The sequence below is a fragment of the Stegodyphus dumicola genome, chromosome 10 (genome assembly GCF_044657685.1).
Source record: "Stegodyphus dumicola isolate Sdum_Otavi_A_Nest chromosome 10, ASM4465768v1".
NCBI classification, from domain to species: domain Eukaryota; kingdom Metazoa; phylum Arthropoda; class Arachnida; order Araneae; family Eresidae; genus Stegodyphus; species Stegodyphus dumicola.
In genome coordinates, this window is record NC_140777.1 from 152,439,658 (window position 1) to 152,463,271 (window position 23,614).

General features: G+C 31.5%; 1 protein-coding gene across 8 annotated transcripts in view; it reads right to left on the reverse strand.

Moving 5' to 3' along the window:
* The window catches only part of LOC118191585 (forkhead box protein P4-like), an 821,276-nt gene that overhangs the window by 38,552 nt on the left and 759,110 nt on the right, over nt 1–23,614 (reverse strand). For 6 of the 8 annotated variants that reach the window (XM_085825723.1, XM_085825722.1, XM_085825716.1 and 3 more), the window contains 4 exons: nt 9,612–9,689; nt 6,088–6,164; nt 2,627–2,728; nt 1,228–1,254 (listed from right to left, as the gene is read on the reverse strand). In XM_085825723.1, the coding sequence (XP_085681849.1) occupies nt 1,228–1,254; nt 2,627–2,728; nt 6,088–6,164; nt 9,612–9,689 (284 nt within the window). The remainder of the gene's footprint in view (nt 1–1,227; nt 1,255–2,626; nt 2,729–6,087; nt 6,165–9,611; nt 9,690–23,614) is intronic. The other 2 variants (XM_085825725.1, XM_085825724.1) reach the window with 1 other exon arrangement.

Sequence of the window (23,614 nt, forward strand, 5' to 3'; positions counted from 1 at the left end):
TTTATCATTGAGTGTGTCACTTGCCAATAAGAAAAATAATTATTAAGACAGATTTCAGTTAAGAGAGCAAAGTTAGGAAAGAAGAAAATTTATTTCAATTTAAAGAAAAAAAGAAACAGCAATGAAAATAATTTTGAAAAATTTTTCTGCTTCAGTTAGTCATAATGTAATATTTTTTTTTAATTTTTTCAAAAAGAAAAACATCTGATGTTTAACATTTTAAAAGCTTTCATGGCATAAATGCAGCTTCTCCTATTTAAAAATGAAATAAAAGTAATAAGTTTAATGGTTCCAGCTATTAAAACATAAATAATTTATTACCCATAACTATAATTTTAAGATTTAAAAAATATAATTATTACTTTTAATGAGAAAGACACAAATTCCAAACTAGATTTAAAAAATCTCATTCTAAAGTATAGCTGAATTTGAGAGGGAGGAAGTATTATATTTATTAAGAATAGCATGTTGAAAATTTTGGAGAAAATAGCAACTTAAAATATTTGTCTTAATTTTTTTATAAATATTATTAACAAATGCTGCTATATAATTTACAGAGTAAATTTTCTTAATGTTATATTCTATGGCCTTTTATTAAACAAAATATGAATGCTAAACTTTCGTGTTTGAATAAATTCTTTGATGGAGGTACCCGATGCTAATTAAATGTAAGATTTTTGTTACAAAAATTTTTCTCAAATATCTTAATTATATATATACAGAAATACAATAAAAATAAAGAATGTGCATTAAACTTTATTTAAAAGATTATATAAGATTCATATGAAAAAATATATGCATACTATTTTTTAAATATTAGTTAAAATATGATTTAGCAAATAAAATAAAGCTTTTCAAGTAGAAATACAGAAGGCCCAGCAAAATCATTTCATAAAGTAAATCAAATTATTTATAAACTCTACAACGGAAAAAATAATTCTTCAAAAATTAATTCAAATAACAGTAAAATTAATATTAAGAATTGTCTGAAAAAAGTAAGCTCCACAACTTAAAAATACATCCTATCAAAGAAAATCAAAATTATTTCGGTATAGGAAAAGATATACTGAGAACTTAAAGACCAGAAAGCCTTTAAAAGTATTCAAATTTATCAATATGACTGATTTATTTTATAGTAATTTGTTTTAAAAATAAATGTTATCTTGTAATTATGAAGACAGTTTGACTAACAAACAGCAAGGGATAAAAAAATCACAGGCAAAGTACCTTGAAGGAAGAGTTCCGGAATTTTCCCTGAAAAGAACAATTACTTTATGCAGAAAAGTTACTAACAAGGCCTGCATCAAGTACAAAGAGATCGTAAAGAGAGAAAAATTTTAGAAAGTAACCCACTCAATGCAATAAACATGCAGAAGAAAATTAATTTAACACATTTTACCTAAACTGATACAATATTTAATACGAATACAGAAAAACAGCACTTACTGTTACTTAAATGACCCAGTATTACAGAACATGGAAAGGTTACATTAGAATATTCAGAAAACAAACTTGAACTTAAATTAATGTCATATTCACAAAGAAACAAAATACGCATAAGTTTTCCACTGTGGTAAATAACTAAGATTATATCAATTATTTTAATTCTGAAAAATACAGCTTTCATGCTATAGTTAGAAAATTTAACTATGATATAGAAAAAATTCTAAATTATTTTATTATGCATTTCCTCAATTTAAAAATGTAGGCACATATACAGTAGAGAGGGAATCCAGCCAAATATTACCATTGTACTACACTGCTTTGTTAGCAACTCATGTAAGATAAAAAATATTCATCGTAAATCATGTGAAATGAAATCGCTTACGTTAAATCAAATACAGCAATTTGGAAATAATTAACAAATTAATATTCTTGTCAAATATAAATTAAAATATTATAAGAAATTGTTCATTAATATTAGATTGTCCAAAAATGACTTTAACTAACAATAAATTTGCAACACATTTCAACTCAACAACTAAACATTGACATTTCAATTCAACAACTAAATAAAAGTATATCACACTTATTCAATAAAACATGAAATTTTATTCTTTAATACTTAATAAGAGAAACATTCACAAGGAGTACCAAATATGCAATACTATTAAAAGTTTTCAGCAAAACCTTCCCCTCCCTCCCTATCATTATGGCAAAATATTACCAATTCACATGGCTTGTTATTATTTTTTAACGCATAACATATATATGAAGTATTATTCACAAATTTTTTTAATGAAATAATGTGAACAATTACAGTATTTGATAATAAAATTGAATATTTATTGAACAAAATAAATATCACAAAAATTCCCTCTATACAGCATTCAGTACCAAAATTAGAAACTGAAAAAATTCAAAAATACAGTGAACCCTCTCATCATAAACCAGTTCCTTAAGATGACTACCTCTAAAAGTGACCAGAATTTCACAGAATGTACATAAATAATGGTGATGAACATCACTTCCTTACAACAGTAATTTTGACAAAAAGACCAAAATCATATGGAACTGTGAATGGTTGGAGTAAAAAGGATTCACTGTATTTAATGTAAACAAGTATGCAACTTTCTTTGACACTATAATATAATAAAGAAGATGCAGAAAGTGGGATATTATATACCTTCCATGTCGCAGCATTTCTTCTGAAGTAGCAAAATGTATTTTGGAACCAGTTATATATTTCATTCAAAGTAAGTTGCTTTTCAGGTGCTTCTATTATAGCCTAAATTTTACAAAAGAAGAAAAAAAAAAAAAAAAAAAGGAAAAATTTTTAAGGACATAGCATATTAATGTTTCTTAAAATTATAAAATGTCAACTCAAAAGCAAATAAATTAAAAAATAAAAAAAAAGAAAAAAAAAGAAATACAATAGCTAAAAACAGCATAGACAATACTTCAAATATCAATATTTTAAGATGCCATGATTGACATGTTAATGCCAAACTAGTGGCTGTGACATGTTATTACAATAAAAATTGCAATCTGAATGAAGTTTATTTATATGAATATCCAGAACAATATTTTCTACTATTTTTTAAGTTTCTTAATAACCCCTGTAAAAAATTTTACATTCTTAATCCCCCCTCCTAAATACAAAGTTTTTATTTATTTGCAAATGATTATTATATACACTGCCAGCCACTGTAAATGTGGCCCTGAAGGAAGCATGCAAATAACATGAAATTTACAATATGCATTAGCGGAAGTGAGATATGCAAATGATTAGAATTTCAGCAGACGCACATCACGCGCGCCTGTGGCGCACTTTAAGGCTTGGAGTTTTGGACGATTTCAAGTTTGGCAATTGTTTTTTTTTGGGGGGGGAGGTTAAAAAACGATCAATTATGCCTCATAGTAAACAGCAATCATCGTTTGATCAAGTAAGTATCCGAGTTCAACAAAAGATGGATAGTGGCCTACCAAGAGTGTGGATTATCTTTCAGGGAAATCGGTTGGATGAAACCAAACAACTGTAATGAGGATATGTGACTGTTGGATGCAGAAGGGTATGACGGACCGACGTATTCAATCACATCCATTTCAGTGTACCACTTCACATGATGACAAGAACATTGTGCGCATGGCAGTGATGGATTGCTCAGTCGCATCACAAACTATAACACAGCACATTCAGTCTGTAACGCATCATCCAGTGTCTGTGCATATCATTCAACGCCGTTTACAGCAGAGTGGTCTGTCTGCAAGACGTCTGTTGCTTTGTCTACACTTGACGCAGAACCACAGACATCTCTGATGCCAATGGTGCGATGAAAGAAGGATGTGGACAGCAGAATGGAATGAAATTGTCTTTACTGATGAGTTATGTTTCTGTCTGCAACACGACGATGGTCGGATTCGAGTCTGGAGATACCATGGAGAGAGGATGCTGAACAGCTGCATTATACACTGCCACACTGGTCCTGCACCAGGTATTATGGTATGGTATGGTATAAGATATCACTCTCGCACTTTTCTAGTACGCACTGCCGGTACTTTAAACAGCCAGCACTACATCTCCGAGGTGTTGGAGCCAGTTGTCCTTTCTTACTTTCAGGGCTTGCCCACAGCCATATTTCAACAGGATAATGTAGGGTGGCTAGCAGTATTATAATATTCCTTTTATAAGCAATTTTACATTACATTGCTTAAATACTCTCATCATTTGGTTGACAGTGCAGCATTCAGTCAGTTTCCCTCATCTGTTTCACTCATTTCCAATAAAATGATATTACTTGTTCATTTTTATCTTTAATAATATAAAACTTCTTCTACTCAGTCTTTTTCAGCTCAAAAATATCTCTGAATGCTGACGAATTTGTTTTGAGGCATTTTGTAATTTTACCTTAAGATTATATGATAAGTCAACTTTATTCAGTGAATTTTAATATATTTAATCAAATCAGGACTTTAAAAGTTTTTAAAAATTTTAGAGTTTTTAAAAATTTCAATATATTTCTCTTTCTTATATTTCAGTTTTTAGGTATATTTTACAGTTTTTACATGTTTTATTAGAATAATTATGTTTCTTTAGCTAATATAACAAAGTTTTAAATTAAGAGACATTTCTTAAATTTAGTGTTCTTAAGCATGACACTGATTACAGCAGCTGTTTTAATGTTAAAATGCTTATTTATTGGAAGCTTGCCGAGTTCTGCATTTAATTGAAATTTATTACAAACTAGTATGCAGAGTCAATAATATTGAAAATAAAGTTACAAAGATGCTTTTGGTTTCTTCAGATTATTCACCTAATCTTCTTGGTAGAATAATAATTAAAGTTTCTTCTCTTCATATTTGGCATATATTTTTCAATATTCATTATCTTACTTTTCAGCTTATTTCCAGTTTTTGTATTAATGGAATGTTTATAAAAAATATTCTACTTAAATTTCCTTAATCTCCTACAACAAACGAATATAGCTTTGTAAATATTCTTATAAATAATGAATTTCTTCAAAAGCTATTAAGTGACAGATCATTAAATTTCTATACATCTACATTCCTCTCATTCAGTTTCCAACAATGGATATTGAGTTCTGCATTTTAAGTACTTTCCATGTATTTTAAAGAGATGTAATGACAAAAACCTTCCTCACATTATTCAAATTACAAAAGTTGAAATCACGAATTAGCAGCGTCACCTTTATAGTATTAAATTACTGCTAAACTTATGCTGATGAATGAATGTAACAGAAAAACTAATCTTATTTCTTTTTCTTAACATGTTGAGCGCGGTGTTGGTCCCCGAATTTTCATTTGGCTGGCGTCGGTTCGTGGGGCTGACAGTATTAAAGTTAAAAAATAAATATAGTCTCAATGAAATGTGATCAAATTTAGTTTTAATGAAAGGTATTGAAACATTCTAAACAAAAATATGGCTTAGCTTTACGTCTTAGCTCGCTGCCAGCTGAACGGAAAGGACAGCAAATTCGGCGCTGCGCTCAATGTGTTAAAATTAACTTTGATGTAAGGCACAGCATAAAAATGACTGGATAAAAACAATCACCATTGCATAAATTAAAAGACAATTAATTATATATATATCTGAAATACCCTGTTCAAACATTTTCATCATTATTAAGATTACATAAATCAATTAAAATTCATTAAATATGTTCATATCAAATGTTAATATAACAAACAAAAATAAAACAAAACAAGAACTGGCATAATCAATTGTGAATTTACGAAGTGATGAGCCTAATTCATCAGAACTTTTAGGGACACTCAATTTAAGACATGATGTATGTTTACTAGATTTTAGAAATTAATTAATGATTTTGAAACTCCTTGAAATATTGGGGACCTTACAACTGTGATTTACATGACTCCATAAATCTGCTTTTGCATATAAATCTGAAAACTATAGTCCTGTAAATTTACTCACATCAATTTTTGTTGTTTATTATATTATTTAATATTCAGCTCTACTCGTCCTACTTGTGGCATGGTTACATCAATTATATGAAATTTACCATTCCAGCTAACTAATAAACTACTGCACCTAGTTAATAACAGTTACATACTCAGATACTTAACTATATTAAAAATCTTTATGATAAAAATAAAAACACTACATACTTGACGTATTAAAGAGGCATACGTGAAAGGAGGCCTGACATCGGCATTTCTATAAAACTCCCTGTTCCTCTGAATTTCTGCAAATTTAATTTATAAAAAGAAGTATTATGCATAAACATGATTGTAATACATTTATATTAATTATTGCTGATTGATAATTTAGGTAGGAAATAGTTATATCACATTTATTTTTAATCAATCTTGAATAAACATTTAAAGTACTTCCTTGTTAAACTAGCCATCACAAGTGCATTTTCATGAAATTTAAAATTTATCTGGTGAAAGTTACAAAACACTATGGCAACCATAAAAAAATGAAAAACTGCAATTACATAATTTAATATACAGAAGATTCAATGTATGCACTGCCAAATTAGTGTAATTTCTCCAATTTTTTTTTTTTTTTTTCCAAGTGAAAACAGTTTACTTTATGCACTGGATTTTTTAAACAAACACAGATTGTGGTGTGGGAGAACGAACCATTTTTTTCCTCGCTCTACACATCGCTCTTACATAAATATTTATTAGCAGACATTATAAACATATCAAAAGAAAGCAATTAAAAATACAAATTTTAATTGTTAAATACGAATTAAACGAAATACACATACTAACACACATGATACATTACTAATATTAAAAGTTTACTGTTACTTTTATTACTGGTATTACAAATTTGCCAATTCTGGCGATTAGTATTTTGATTCTGGCCTCTGGCCAAAGTGGTCAATTTAACAAGGAAGTACCAATTTTAATTACAGAGGAAGAAAATTCAGCAGAGTATGAAACAGTTTAGTCACTACTTCTTTGTTATAGTGGTCCCCAACATTGAATTGCAAATTAACCGAGATATCACGCCAAAATCTGCCTATGTGTTCTTGACCAAGTGATTGTATATTGGCACCGGGTCCATGTTCTCATACCTTGCACATATACTTGTATATGAGCACCGTGTTGCACTTGTGCTCTCGCCGCATGTTCTTATATTATTAACCACCTTTTGAATTTTTGCACTGTTTGTTTAAAAATATACTCATTGCTTTTTTTTTTTAAATATGATATTCAAAATCTTTAATTCATCACATAATAAGATAGATACCACAAATTGTTTTCAAGAAAAGGTCTTTTACCTGACAAATGAATATGCGAAAATGGCCATAATATGAAACTTTACATTAACGATGCAACCAGCTGGAAGCGCAATGTTTAAAATTGCAAAAAGAAGAAGGGCCACCAGATTAGAAACTGATTTAGCAGTTTCAAAACATTATTCGCCACTGCTAATAGATTTATGTATTCTTATGCAGAGATGCTGATGTCCATGAAATGGTGTAACAAACAGGTTTAATATGTGTGAAAGTACTGCAGTTGACTGTAACAATAACATGCGATAAAAAAATAAGGATAAGAATTCTTAAAAATATTCTTAGGAAATGCCATGTGAGTATTATTATTATTATTATATACTGTGTTGTTTATTTTTACATTCGTACTTCACGAGCTTGGAAAAATTACAGCTGAGATCTTGGTACAAATATGGTTGAGGAAGAGTAAACAAAGAAGTACCATTTAGTCAACGTATTCACATATAATACAGAATATCATTGCTAAACAAAATATACTGCTAAAACTAGCTGATTAAAAACATAACATTACTGCAGTATGATAATTGTCAATTACTATACTATTTTAAATTATTAAAATAAATGTAAACAATATTTTGAATTCTGAAGATAAACAATGTTTATAAAACTAATCGAGAGGCATCTTTTTGTTATAGAACCGCATGTGCCCAACAAATTTTTTACAATGAGACACACCCAATTACTGACTACTGTTAAATTAAATAGTGTTTTTGTTTTTAAAACAAATATTCTGAATAACAAGTTTTCAATGTGTGTCACTTGCTTCCATTCTTTGTTTATTGAAATAAGTAACTGAAAAGAATTCTACCACAATCACAATCAGATGATGGATGAAAGCATGCTTTTTCATTTGTAGTAAAGTTGATGCATATATTTTACTGGAGCAAAGTGTTTGGTGTTTACTGTTTTACAATGGAAACTATCCTTATTTTCTTTTACATAAACACATATGGCAAGTTTTATAAAAAGCACATAAAACTTGATTTTAGGTATAAGAAAACATATAAGAACAGGATAATGTTTATTTTAAAGGACTAGTAAATTTATTTAGATCCCAGCCAGAAGAGGTGCCCACCAGCAGCTGAGTGCCTGAACACTGGTAGTTCAGTCCGAGGTTCAAATCCCACGAACAGGCTGACTGCAAGAGCATTTTTGTGGTTTTTCCCACATGTAATATGTATAGAAGCCAATTTCCCTTAGAAAGTCCTCCACAAAGGCATCCCTCCTCTTTGGCAGAGAGCCCTTGAGTGCTTTGCCATAATCACATTAAATCAAATCTGCCAGAATTTTAATTTCACTTCATATGTGGTTTTTTTTATCATACAGAGCAATTATTAGTCGTCAGTATCAAGAGAGGGGAAAAGGTAGCTTTTCTTACATGAAATACTAAAGCTTGAAATAGAAGAACAAAACTAAATCCAATAAAGGACACGTGTTAATTTTTCAATAGTTTATTAAACAATAACTGTAATAATCGTGTTTTTTTAAGAAATTATCACTAGATAGTTTAAAATGTTTAACAGCAGTTGTGTAAGCTAATCTTATTTATGTCTTGAAGACTGACAACATGGGTGTTCTGTAATTTTTCTAAATGTAAGTATAGTTGCTTTAGTAGGTTTTCCAGGATACCTTTTCTTAAACTAGATATGATAACATAAAAAATATACATATATCAATTATAATGTAAGATTTTCAGTTAAACAACTTGTCAAATATTTCCACTCTGATCATTTAAAGAAAACTTGTGTTTTAATTTATAACCACAAATCAAAACATCAACAAATAGATAATATAGAGTATAATGGATATAATAATTTTATGCACTAAAACAATGTCTTTTCCTGTTGACTTGATAAATGTTATGCAATAAAAGATATATGAAAAACATAAGCAAAGCTATGATAGAATATGAACTGGAATATGTTTTTTAAGTTATGGAAAAGCACCCTCGAGCTGTCTGCTTAAGGTGAGTGATGCCTTTAAGGAAAAGTTCCACGGAAAGATTGCTTGGAATCACATTACTCAAGAGACCCAAAAAAAAAAAAAAAAAAAAAAAAAAGAGAGAGAGAGAGAGAGAGAATTCCCATGCACTCAGTCCCTTTGCAGGAATTTGAACTCTAGTGGATGTTCAGCTGTTTGACAGCTCAGAGCCACTAGTGAGCAAACAATTGCTTCAAACTAATCTTTAATTTTTCAGCTTAAAGTTCTGGATGCAGACTAATTAATGTTTTATATGTAATAGATACATTTCATATACAACAGATGCACTGCTCTTATAACAAATTTTCAAACATAAAATTTAATAAATTTTTTCACAGACTATTTCAAATCACAGTAATATATATTAATGAAGAATTCTAAGAAATTGTGGTATGTTACCTTCCGTGATGTCAAGGTTAGCTCTTTCCACCACTCGCCTTCTGATTGGAGAATCTGGTAAAGACGGAACATCTAACACTGAAAAGTGATAACCATAAACAATAACATAAAAGTATGCATTGAAATTAAAATATGAAAATCCTTATTATATAATACCAACATATAATTTAGAAATGCTAGTTTATAAAGATATCTATAACTATTAAGCAATTAGAGGCACTAATGTTTTCTAACTATTAAGTTAGCAACTAAACTTTTCTAACTAACAAGAAAATAGGGAATAAATTTGATTTGCAAAAATATTCCAGAAAATGTTTACCATATCAATACTACATTATACAAATCAAAAACTAATTTATACTAAATTTAGAATTAAACTAAAGATTACATGATATGAAAAACAGAAGACGAGTACAGTTAGTAAATATTATAAAGTTACAAATAACTAATCACAAATGCCCAGCAGCTAATTTTATTTCAAAAATTATTAATAGTTAAATCTATGATACATAAAGAACCTGTAATATACAAATAAAGGGAAAAAGACTAAAAAATAACACTATGTAAAAATGCAATAAATTTTTCTTTGATATATAATGCAATTTCTGCAGATAAAAATCCAAATAATATAGCTTTCATTCATTCTCCAAGACCCAAATCAGAACTTTTCGATGTTAAGAACATTCAGCCCACTTAGATGTTTCATCAAAAATACGAATATGTTTTTGATAATGCATTGGAGAGTGACAACACAGACGTTTTTCTGGAAGACCACGAACGTTTAGCGCCGATACTCAGAGCATGACGCCATCACTATGACAGATTGGGTGTGGTAATTGTTATTTATATAGTGCTGCCATCTAGTGATAATGTTCAAAAACAATATGTTACCCGGATAATTTTGCAAAAATGAGCATTTCGGCGAATTAAGAGCTTAAATTCAACTACAACCTGCAACCGATACTTCTCAATTTCCCAACAAAAACAAAACCATTACTTCAGCCTCAGTAGTAGAAACTTCTATTTCTATTATTAACTATTAATATTCACTATTCTAACCATTTAGTGAAAGTTTAACTAATGAAATTTCTCTATACCAAATTAGCAAAATATGCGAATAAACTTTAGCAGCTCAAGAAACAAATCCACCAGGTGCAATTGCGATATTTCTAAGGACAAGAAGTATTTAAAAGCTGTAAACATCTGTAAAGATAGCTTCAAATTCATTAGAAGCCAAAATAAAACAGCACTTTTCATGTAACTGAAGAAAATACCTAATTTGATCTAGGGCTGGCGCATGGCATTTTGCCTCTAGGTGTAATTTCTGGAGGTCCCAAGTTCTGCCGCCCTGTGCCTTCCTTAATTCAAAAACATTTTGCCATCCCTAAATTTTGCTGCTCAATGCTTTTCTCAGTTCTAAAAGTTTTGCATTAGCTGCATCTAAAATTCTTCTGTCCACTACCTCCCCTGTATTCTAAAAACTTTGCAATCCCAATTTTTTTCCTCGGTGTATTTTAAATACTAAAAATTTTGCCGTCTCTGATTAGATACAAAATTTTCTAGCCTAACATCTAAAAAGTGTTTGGCAATAAATTTCTGTTGCAGGCAAATAGAGAGGCTATCTAAATGAACGAATTTACAAGTTTCGTTAGCGCCAAGGGAAATTGTCTGCATGTATTTTGACTGCTCACTGAATGATGTAATATGCTAAATTGTTCAAAAATGTTTAAAACTGAGCATCATTCTGTTATCAAATTTTTGACTGAAGAAGGTCTTAGACCGAAAGGAATAAAACAAAGTTTGGATCATGCGTATCTCCTTCCTGTTCTACATTAAAGGAATAGATAAATTAGCTTCGCATGAGCCAAAAATCTGCAAAGGATTATTTTCATGGAATCGACTACTGGAGGCATCGGCATCAGAAAAAATTGCTTGTATTCATGAGAAAATACTGAGTAATACGAGATTAAAGTCAGGAAGATAGCAGCGGGAATGAATCTATCTAAAACCGTGGTATTCACACTATGAGCCGCGACTCCAGACTGGATGGCAAAAATTTATAGTTGGAGTCGCGAGGTGGAGAACAATCTTGAAAAGTCTGAAGTGATGGTATATAACTAAGTATCGACGATTTGAAAGGGATCGCATTTTTTTTTTTTTTTTTTTTTTTTTTTTGAATCGTTTGCAGTTTTACGGGATGGCAATGCCATAAAGTTTGAATTCCACTGAATTAAAACAATTACTTTGCGCGTTCTGTATGAATTTTACGTCTCTGCAGAACGAGTAAACAGACTTCTTACAGAAATTTAAAAACAGTACCGTGTCTTTTGCTGAGAAAAGATATTCAGGTTTACACTGCGAATTAGAGACATTTTTTACAATCGATTGTAACTGCTAATGAAACAATGTCCTCTACAGCAATTCATTATCGAACAGGGAATCAACGAAGTGCAAAAAATCGCATGGAAGGCCACCGAGAAAAGTAACGGTGCAGCAATCAATGGGAAAGATGATGGCCACCAATATTTTAGGGGGACTGTCAATGGATTTTCTTGAGACACTTTAAAGAAAGAAATACAATCATTAATACAGAATATAATGCAAAATTTCTGCACAAATTGCGCAATGAAATTAACGAGGGAAAAAAAATGGAATGTATAGCTGCAGAGTTCATCTCTATTAAAATACTACTGTGCATTCAAATGCCATAGCTAAAGAAGCAGTCATATGGTGGGTTTAAGGACCTTGAACATCCCATTACAGCCCAGATTTAACCCGAAGCGATTACTATGTATTCTTCAAACTGATATCCGACCTTCCTGGAAGCAGATTTAATGATGATAATGGCGTGAAAACAGCAGTTATGGAATATTTTGGGAACAAATCTTCAGATTACTTTTTCAGGGGGTAAAACGTTGACTAAACGATGTGAAAACTGTATCGAAATACAAAGAGTTTATATTAGAAAACAAGTTATGAAAGTTTCTTTTATTTCTTTTAGAAATATACCAAACCAGACGCTTTTGGATCTACCAAAGTACTGTTCAAAACATTTACTTGTTGTCATTTTTTTATCCTTATCTTTTTTGCTTTATTATTTCATTTAAATTTTAGGCTATATTATTTTAGTTTATCAATATTTTACCTTTTTACACTTTACTTTATTTCAATTGTTAGTCCAAAGCGGCAATTTACCCAGAAGAACTATTAATTTCGTTTTGGCATTTTATGTTGATTCAATATAAACAGTGAATTAGTTTTTAAATTGTTGCTACCAAATATTAGAATCCTGTATTTATATTTAAAGAAATTAAATAATGGAGAATCTGCATAAATATATGCATGTTTCCGCATTGTAATAAAACAACGATACCTAGAGCCACCAAATTTTGAATAACGTATGTCTCCACCGGAATAAGAGCATCTAGAAGCCCAAATTTGGAATTTGTTTTATTACCTATTTCATATTTTGTCAAACATTAAAGAATTTTTGATTAACAAATTCAACGATTTCAAGGCGAGCAATGGAAACACTGTACGAGAAAAAAAAAAAAAAAAAATGTTATCTCCAGTGCGCAAAACTGTGTATCGGAAATTCAAACGATATGCTCATTTAAAAATTATTTTGCGATATTGCTGTTGAATTGAATTTTATGCTTTAAGTGAGAAGAACATGATATTTAATAAATAATGGTAACACACACACACACACACACACACACACACACAAAAAAAAAAAAAAAAAAAAAAAAAAAAAACCGCTCTTTTGGGCGTCATGTAAAATCTGAAAGCTTTCAGACTTTTTCAAAAAACATTTTCCAGAATGTTTATATTAAATTCTTATAATGTCGCATAAATTTTTGTGGCTGGAATAAATATTTTTACTGTTTTGTGTTTTTATTATTTTTGCCTTGTCGCGAAGTGAGAACTGAATTAATTGAATGGTACATCTCTATTGAAATTCGAGGAAATAAGCGTTTCATATTAGAGGAAAATACTGTCGCTAGACGGTTTTGGACAGAGGAGAATGTTTACGAGTAACGCATGCGCATTAGGTAAGCAGCGCCGAATCATCTGTGAAAAATTGTTTATTTTTTATTTGTTGAATTTCTTTTATATATCGTTTTAGATTTATTATAGTATTTGAATAGAACATGTGGCAACGATTAGATCATTCTTCAGATGATATAACGTTTTTGCATTCTGAGTTATAAGATGAATGAGATGTAACGCTGTTAAGTGAACCTAGCACCAGAGTACCGCTATGGTAAATAAATATAGTAAACTTCAAAAGGCGCATTTATTCCACTATGGTTTATGCGCTATCGACGAAGTAGATTTAATTCAATTCAGTAAGTGTAAATGAAATGCGGGGAAAAATGCGTATAATTTAATGTTCCTTACAAGGAAGTCATGTGGTGTACACATCAGAATTTTTTTCTTACTTTACCTGTCTTTCTTACTTGCCTGTTGTTCTTTCTTTTCTTGCGTATCAGCAATACTTATACGAGTCATTTAGGCATACACATTCCACTACAAAATCTGCTTATTTCGGTTTCCACCTGCCTGAATATTTTTGCCCCATATTTTAGAATTACTTTGTATGAAATGCTAATCATTAATTAGTACATCCATAAATCAGAAAACACCTAAATGAACGCTCCTATACTTCTTGCTAAAGTCAATTTGTCGAGCATTTGACCATACTATAATAAAAACACATCTGCTATGATGTAGGACCACCAGAACATCTAGTTACTCGATATAACTCTATTTTCTGCGCCTTGTAAGTCAGAAGACGGTATTACCAAAGATGTAATGCATAGTGTGCATTTGATTAATCCTCCTGAACATAATTTAGATCAGGTCCACCAATTTTTTATGTCCAAGATTTGCTCGAAGTTTTTTATTCTCAGTTTTGGGTTTTTTCTCATCAGTTCCTGAAACTTAAAATAATTTTCCACCCCCCGCCCCCATAAAGATTCAGGTTTGACCTTATAAACTTGGTTATGGGCTTACAATTTTTGAATAAATTTGCCCTGGCAAGTGTTACCACTCTACAAGCGGTCTTGTAAGTGTTACCATTCTACAAGCCTTTTCAAATATTTTTTTTTCATCCAGTAAAATGAAATATTAGTAAATAAATGTTGGTAAACCGAAACAATTTTCCTCATAGGAATAAATGTAAAATGGTTTAATTCGTTCCTGGACCGTAACTGATTGTTCATTTAAGCTTTATAACAGTACTTTGTACGATACTTCGTAACAGTAAAAGAAGAAAGTTATTAAATGTAATGCAAAAAATAGGTACGCATAGTATTAAACAGATAAAAATAAACCAAAACTGAATTTAATTTCAGTGCATTTGCATGAAGTAGAGTAGAAGCCATACGGGGCATCTTCTGGAGTCTTTTCATTGTCTATGCCACTGTGTTTGAGCCTCCGTTTTACTCAAAACTTGTGCAATGTGTTTTGCTGTACCTAAGTTTTAAAATGTTTCTAAATTGAGAAGCGACGTAGTCACTGAAAATGCTCATGCTATAGCTAGCCACGGGGACACTGTGCTACAGCTTGCAACGGGAACGGGAAGACTTTGTGTTCCCTCCATTTTGCATAAATTTTGCGCATTAGAGAAATACCACAATTTTTCTTTCTTCCACCTTTTCTGAAGACACTTCTTACACGATCGCCTTTTACTGCTGCTTCTGAAGTCGTAATTAATTTTTTTTGTTGTTGTTGAGCTCACTTTTCTCTCATAACATCATTATCCTTTTATTGTTAACTTCCAAGCCCACGACGCCTTTGAAAATCATATGTTGCAGACTTGTTCGTAACGAACATTCATAAATCACATGTTCGTAACTTGTGACACTTTTCGTCATTCGAGGCATTTTTTAGCTCAAATATTTTTTTGTTACTGAAGTGAGACATTTATGACCCTAACCATTGTACGCGATCTAGCCAATGCTACTTCTCGCAGGAGATGCTATTCAATTTTTCGTCTCAAGATCTTTCATTTATCCTTCAAATTAAAATAGTCCATTGCTAAACTAACTAAGCGTTTATAAAAGCAATACGTATATAATTCTTACTAATTACGAAAGTAGAAAGACAACTTAAATTATAGAGACATTACTGATCAAGAATTTTGCGCAATTTTCGTTCTTTTTCTGTTTTCTTCTTTGGTCTTTGCAAGACCTATTCGATGCGTTTTATTATGTTTCTTTTGATTCTTCTCCTTAAAAAGTTTATAATTTTCAAGCTAAAGGGACACCCCTTAAAAATGTGTAATTTTTGGACTAATAGCTTTTTACCTATTTATTTTAATTGTATATTTGCCTAACTAGGCATTCTTGTATAGCTTTTACTTGATTAATAGTAACTTTCACATTTACAATTTAAATTACTGCGTTTAGCTAGTTTATTTTCATTGTACATTTGCCTAACTAGGCTTTCTCGTAAAGCTTTTTCTTGTTAAATAGTAAGTTTTGCATTTGCAATTTAAATTACCGCGCGTCGGGGAAAGAAGCGATATAATTGAGACTTGCTACATTTTTTTAGATAATTGAGCTGGATTATTCGGTTAGTGAAATTACGTTTACAGTCTCAATTATTATTGTTTGACGAAACGCGCTGTAGGTATTGTTTTTTCCTTGATAAATCCGGCTCAAAACTCGAGTTGAGCTTTTTACCATTTATTGCAATTTTTTTTGTACATATTTACTGTGTATTGAAATGTGTTAATTTTTAGAGTTTTTTAAAATTTTTTGTACGTTAAAATTTTTTTATTTTTGATCACCCATTTTTGATTTTGAAGTCATCTCTATTTGTAATTTTTACATTTAGTTTTTACTACTTTAATATTGTATCTAATTGTGATATGATTTTACATTTTTGCTAAGGAACTACAGTGTGAAATGTATTTTTTTAGCATTAGCTTTTAAATTTAATCTCTTGCTTTTTAAATTAAATTCTTACTAATTTATGTATTTAATATTTAATAACTTAAGACGAATTTTTAATTTTTAATAATGGCTTTGATTAATTCTATAAAAATTCTAATTTATGTAGTTTAAAAGACCAAATGATAATTTTGTAAACATTTACAATGAAGTAGCACAAAAACACATTGCCGCGTGACAGTAACGTACTGCAAGCGCTTGCGTAAAGATCAGTGACTAGAAATTGCAAATGGAAATTATAAGCTATGCAGGCGCGCTCAATTTCACTTTGCTCATTTTATTTGTTTTGAGAGAAGTAACATGATTATAAGAACAAAGTTTACACTACCATGAGATTTTCGTCGAAATTTACTTCACGACTGACATAATTTAGGTCTGAGGTCTCTGTTAGATAGAAAACAAGTGGTTGAAAAATACTAAAACTACGCCGAGAAACTTTGTCCTCTCATGTAGACGGACCACATAAATGTTCTCTAGAAATGCTGTGAACAGGCATTTGGTGACAGCTTCTAGTCCACAGAACTCACTTGACAGAATTGCACAGCTTATTAGGCTTTTCGAACATGGAACACGAAAAATCAGCTATACCATCGTCAGGATTTGAATTCGGGATTTTACGATGGCTAGCCGAACGTGCTACCAATTACACGCCGAAGCCACACAGTGGAGAAAGAGAAAATTCTTCAATCAATAAGGGAAAAAGAGTGCTTGGAGCAGCATGCGAAGAGTAATTAATTCCAAGCGGAGTTCTTAAAGGTGATACAAAACTACCAGGAAAAGATTTAAAAGGATAAAAATCAGCAGATTTTGCACTGGAATGTGTGTGTGAGCAAACGTCGCGTTCGATGTAAGTGCGACAGTTAACGTGGAAAACGCACCTTTTTATTGTATTGGTATTTTTCAAATACACGATCTAGAACCTCAGTAAAACATATCAGAAAAAACTACAAACAACTGTTTTAAAGAATACAGCCTTTAACTAAATTATGAAATACAAGAAGGGGGAAAAGGGAATGCGACATATCAAAATAATAAAATGATAATAAAATTCGGAACCTAAATGGACATCAATATTAAGTTGCAGTACTGATCACATAGTCGCTTATTTTCTCAAACATATCTAGGCAAAACATATGAGAAAACTTTCGGAAGATCACGATGATGAAATTAATCAGGAGTTCCTTGTTAGGGCTAAGTTGAGGAAGAAACTCCGCTTAATAAGATTAAGGGTACAATATCGGCTCGGTAATTTCCAGAAACATTACGAATATAAACAGTTTATAAATAAGGTTCTGCGTTATAACCGCAGGCAGTCAACTATTAAACAATTATTTCGGCTCTTATTTCTAATTAAAATCTTGCAAAGGTAGGTAGGTGTTTGTGTACTTTTAGTCCACTAAATACTTTAATTACATTTAAATTTTCGAATAAGATTCCCCCCATCGCTTCGATTAATGTTACCAAAACAGAAGAGGAGAAAACTGATTACAATTAAGTGCACGGATTGTATTAAAAAAATTCCCCATATATACGTGTAAAATAATATAGATTTTGGAAACGGAAATACTTGAAATCTTAGCCAGCTGAGCAATTATTTTTATCTTTGACATCATATTTTTGATGCAGATGCAGATAAATTGGTGTTAAAAGCACACCTTCTTTTTTATGAATTTTCAAGCTTTTGAACAAAGCGGCGACAGCAAAAAGGCTAAGGCATAGAAGCAGAGAGCGAATGCAAGATGTCTGACGAAAACCCGAATACGAATGATTAGGTTTTGGTTAAATTTTATTCTCTGTGATTGATAAAAAATTTAGAACTAAAATGTTAAATTATTATTGGCTAAAGCGTTATTTGCGTCATTTGGCGTTATGCAAGAATAATATGACAGAGATGAATTTTGAAATAGCGCAGTTAAGATCGACTTATTATAAGCAGTTATTATTTCGAGGACAGAAAGGGAAAATAACCAAATTAATACGGGGGAATTAAGGGACTACTGCAAATTAAAGTTAGTTTTTTTATCTATGCATTTTTTATTTCGCATACAGAAATGAAAATGAGCCTGACCGTCCGAAAATGTTGTCTTAAACGGTTCCCTCTCTATTAGTTCTGATAAATGAAGCTTAACTGCAATTAACATTCTTAGTTCTATTATACAATGACAAATGCAATAATGACAGATGTGCGATTCGATGTGTGACTAATATTTTGCTCTGATCGGTGACAAATACGGACAAAGTTCGGTCCTCCTGCTCTGCAAAACTGTCCCTATGACCACCAGGAAGATCTGTCCCCTCAAGCAACGACCGCCAGCGGTTCTAACGTGCGAATCCTAGTGTTGCTCTACTGTTAAGAATATAACTTTATCTATAATAATATTCGAAGAAGTCAAAACATAGGAGCTCCTGCTTTAATTAGTATATAATGGTTAGCGACGCTGACTGCTCTATCGTAGCGCACAAATTCGAATCCCTTATATAAAACATTGAAAGTGTATAGTATCTGTCTGGCATAAGGGCTCTTAAAATAATGGCGAGCCGGAAGTCCTTAAGAGAGGTTTGGTGATAGGGAAAGAGAGGTGGAAGACCCTCGAATTCGTCCCTCAGGATGTTTTCCATCAAAATTTGAACGACGGTGTGCAAATGTGTGCGGTGGGATTACACCTGCAAAACTACTGGTTAAGTTTATGTGTTCTGCTCACTTTTTCAGCCCTATGACTACTATTAAAAAAATTAGGAAATAGATATTATTATCAAGCAACGAAATCAGATAACAGTATTTTTTTCCAAATACTTTGATAAGATATTATGCAATCACAGAGGTTATTATTTGGCCACTACTTCTCGATTATTATTTGGCCGTAACTTCACGTCACGATTATAATTCGGCCCTAACTTCTAAACAACAATAATAAAAAAAATGAAGCATTGTTAAAATTACTTCTCGTCGAAACGGGGAGTTGCCCAACGTATTAATGTCATCCCGACAAAAAAAAAAAAAAAAAAAAAAAAAAAAAAAAAAAAAAAAAAAGGTCAGCAGATACGCATTTACAGAAACAACTGCAAGCATTACTGTATTACACGTTACGCACATTACATGGTGCACAAATCCGTGCTTTCTTAGGCTCTTACATTATTCACAGTGACAGAACTTCAAGCACTGCAAATTATACACAGTTGTGCTATATAATACTAGACTGTAACGCATAGAAGGTACAACGATGAGATTCATAAATGTGATTCAGGCCCAAATGGTTGTAACAAAGCTTCGATCTGCAAAACGCAATTGTATGCGAAAAGCAATAAACATGGTGTGACTATACAATTTATAACGATAAAAAACAATAAATAAGCTTTTTTTTAATTCCAAATAAAATAAAATTCAAGTTAGGGAAAAAAAAAACATACGAATTTATCAAGTTTCGTTCATGTCGACTGTTACGGACATTTAAATGAATGGGAAAAGTAGGAAAGGTAACAGAAAACGGAAATCGCACAAAGGAAGTTTAAGGAAAGCAGACACGCCACGACGTCAACGGGAACAAATTATAAAGAGTGCCTCATCACGACCACAGAGGGGGTTTAAAAAAAAAAAAAAAACTAAATCGCAAATTTAAAATAAACGACATACCCATTACCTATTTGATCAATCACATGCTTCACCCCCTTGCCTTCCCACCAAACCCCACCCATCAAGTTAAAAAGAAGGGAAGAGAAAAAAATAAAAAAAATAAAAAATAAAAAAAAATTTTTTTCGTCTAACGTTTAATAAGCCATCAATGCCAATATGAGAAAAGTTGAAAAATGGTAATGACTTATTATTTACTCAATATTTCATCTTTCAAATTAATCAAAAAGCAAATCGCAATGGGGGAAAAATAATAAAAAAATTAAATCCAGGAAACCCAGCCTTATTTAAACTCGGACTTTTGAATAATAATAATAATAATAATTGAAAAAAAAATTCGGTTCAAAAAAATTATTCAGATCGATAACGCCGAAGTGAAGTGAAGTGAAGTAACAGAAGTAATGAGTTTCGTAGGGGCAGCGGCGGCACAGTCATAAAAACACTAAATAATTTATTGGGGTAAGATCAACGTATTAGCGTTCAACGACGGAACCCCACCCAATATCCACAAAATGAAAAGTCGCATGAGATGTGTGCGCGCATGCATGTGTGCTTGCGTGCATTTATGCATGCATGCCATTAAATCACTTAATGGGGGGAACGATGCGGGTGATTTATAAGTCATCAATCAGACTTTTGAGAAATTTATAATAATAATGCATTGTTTGTGCCACGGCCAGATGATAAACTGAGATTTGCGCTCTTTTTTTTAACCCCCTTCTCTTCCTCTTTCTCTCCAATCTCATTTACTTTATTCTCTCCTTAAAAAAATAACGGGGCTAGATTAATTTTTAAAACTTTAAATCTGTAACTTTCTTAATAAATAAAATATACGGTAGCCACCTCAGAATTGTAACGATCATAATGAGCTTAATGAATTGATTAAAGGTCTTTTATTATTTTTCATAGGTACCCATTCTTCACGGTTAAGGTTTAGAAGAGCAACGTGGAGGAATTAATAAAAAAAAAATTAAATAAAATAACGGAGGGAAAGAAAATTATTGGCGTTTCAGTTTTTATAACCCTGCAAGACGGTCAAGCAAAAAAAGTTTAAAAAAAAGAAAAAAGAAGAAAAAATTGTATTAATTGAAATCGCAAAAACACTCTCCCTTTACTTCTTTAACTTCGAATGATTTTCAAAAATTAAAAAAAAAAAAAAAAAAAAAAAATCTTCACAAGGAAATAATTTATTTTATTCTCGAACTAAGGGTAATGAAGAAATATGACGACTTTTTTCAGTTTCCATAACGTCATTCATTAATCAGGACTTTAAAAATAAACGGCATTTTTAATAAATTAATTGAGACTGTCTTTCGAATTCTCGGCCACAATTTTCTCCCCTACCTTTGATTTTTACTCCTCATGATTTTTCGAATAAAAACGTTTAAGCATAAAAATTCGATATTCGTCTCATCTACCATTTCTGATGCCAATTCTCAGTTCATAATATCGATGTTAATAAAGCAATACAAATGTCTAATGTAAACAGAATATTTATACATTTTCCATTTTTATATTTAATAGTAAAATCTCAAGTACTCTCCTGCCCACTAACATGACACAAGTACATGTTTTATTGCAAACATAACTAATCTGATACAATGCATACTATAGCATGAATTCTCTTATTTTTAACTATTATTAAGTAACTATATTTGTAGATTAAGTAACTATATTTGCTGAAAGGAAACGAAAAATATAATTTGCTGCAAACTACTACATTTTTAAAAACATCTGAAATTACAGACCTCATTTTCGGTGGGATTTATTAAAAAAAAAAAAAAAAAATTGGCAACAGTTTTTTTTTATCAAACATGGGGGGGGGGGAAACTAATGAATCGTATTTTGGCTTTTCAGTTTTGTCATGTGGTATTTAAGAATGATAATATTAATAATAATAAAGATGAAAAAATAAAGTGAGCGACATTTAAACGGCGTGGATGTTTAAGATGACCAATCATCTAATGTTATGGAATCTATCATGGCACCAATGTTTGATTTTATTGTTGATAATCTACTTACGCTAGACGGTCTCATGAAAAACCACGTGTACATCACGGAATGGCCTTCTCGTTGCCCAACGAATTTCTCTAGCTCTGTACCATTTTCGAGTAAGAACACTACGGGCGAATGAATTCGAAGTTCCTAGTATTCCCTAAGATTGATGGCATTTACGTGCGCTATTTCTCAGAAACATTCCGGCCATAAGAGTCCATGCCTTAATGAGATACTAAGATATGAGCGCAAGTCTTCTGGCGTGATAACCAACCAGCCATACAACCTTCAACCTCCATACTTCTAGAACAGATACAACCGAAGCTGGCTTCAAGCAAGTGCGGCAGAAGCAGGCGCCTACAGCCCCCATTTGACTAGGGTGGCAGTCAAGTTATTCTCAAGGTGAAAAATATACCTTTAAAGTATATTTTTCTTGTAATTACTATCAAGTTTAATTTATACGAGGCGCTTGCATTGATCCCCTAGGGCGGCGAAAATATTGGACGAGGTTTGGTAAATTGATTACGGCAAAGCACACGAGGGTTACCTGAATAAAGGAAGAAATGCCCATGTGGAGGACTTTATAAACGAAATTAGAGATGTATTTATGCAAACTCCCAAAACAGCTGTAAAATTCGTCGGCATGTAAAACCAGTGAAAATGCTCTACACGGGGATTATTGGAAGAATACACGTATATATCAAACCATGGCAATAAGACGTGAATGCCAATCAATAGATTATGCTCCACAAGCTACGGCAGCAGCCCACGCATGCAAAGCTTAGGCAACAACAAATCATGCATAACAAACGTGGCGCTGAACAGCTGTGATAATGATACAGTTCAATGTGGACGTTAACTTCATAACTTACTCAAATTGGTCAATTAATGATCGTCCAGTGTGACCATCAGATCCTCTAAAAGTACTCCAGCTATTTAGACCTGCAGTTAACAATTTCAGATTGAAAGCTTTTCAGTGTCAATTTTCTACCGGTTTACCACTGAAAAAAAAGACGCCTGACTTTTTCTCCTTTCCCCAAAATGTTAAAGATTATTCCTATTTCAACAAATCAGCTATCACAAACAATTTTTTTTTAATCAAGGAGAACCTGTGTTCCTTTGAATGGTAACCCTAGGGATACACAATCGTGGGCAATTGTTATGGGTCACAAAACACAAAATTGGATAAAAGAGTTGTTCTTTCCAAATACTTTCACATGTCATGACAGCTTAAGGCCTATTCTTAACGAAGCCTAAATATACTCACAATAAAATAATTTCAACTAAATTTTCGTTTTTGACGAAGGAACATAAAAATTTAAAAACAAACCTACATTAAAAATGCAACTTTCCAAGTAGATCATGCAGGAATTTATGTAACATAAGAATAATTACTAATATAGCTGCCTCGGGAAACA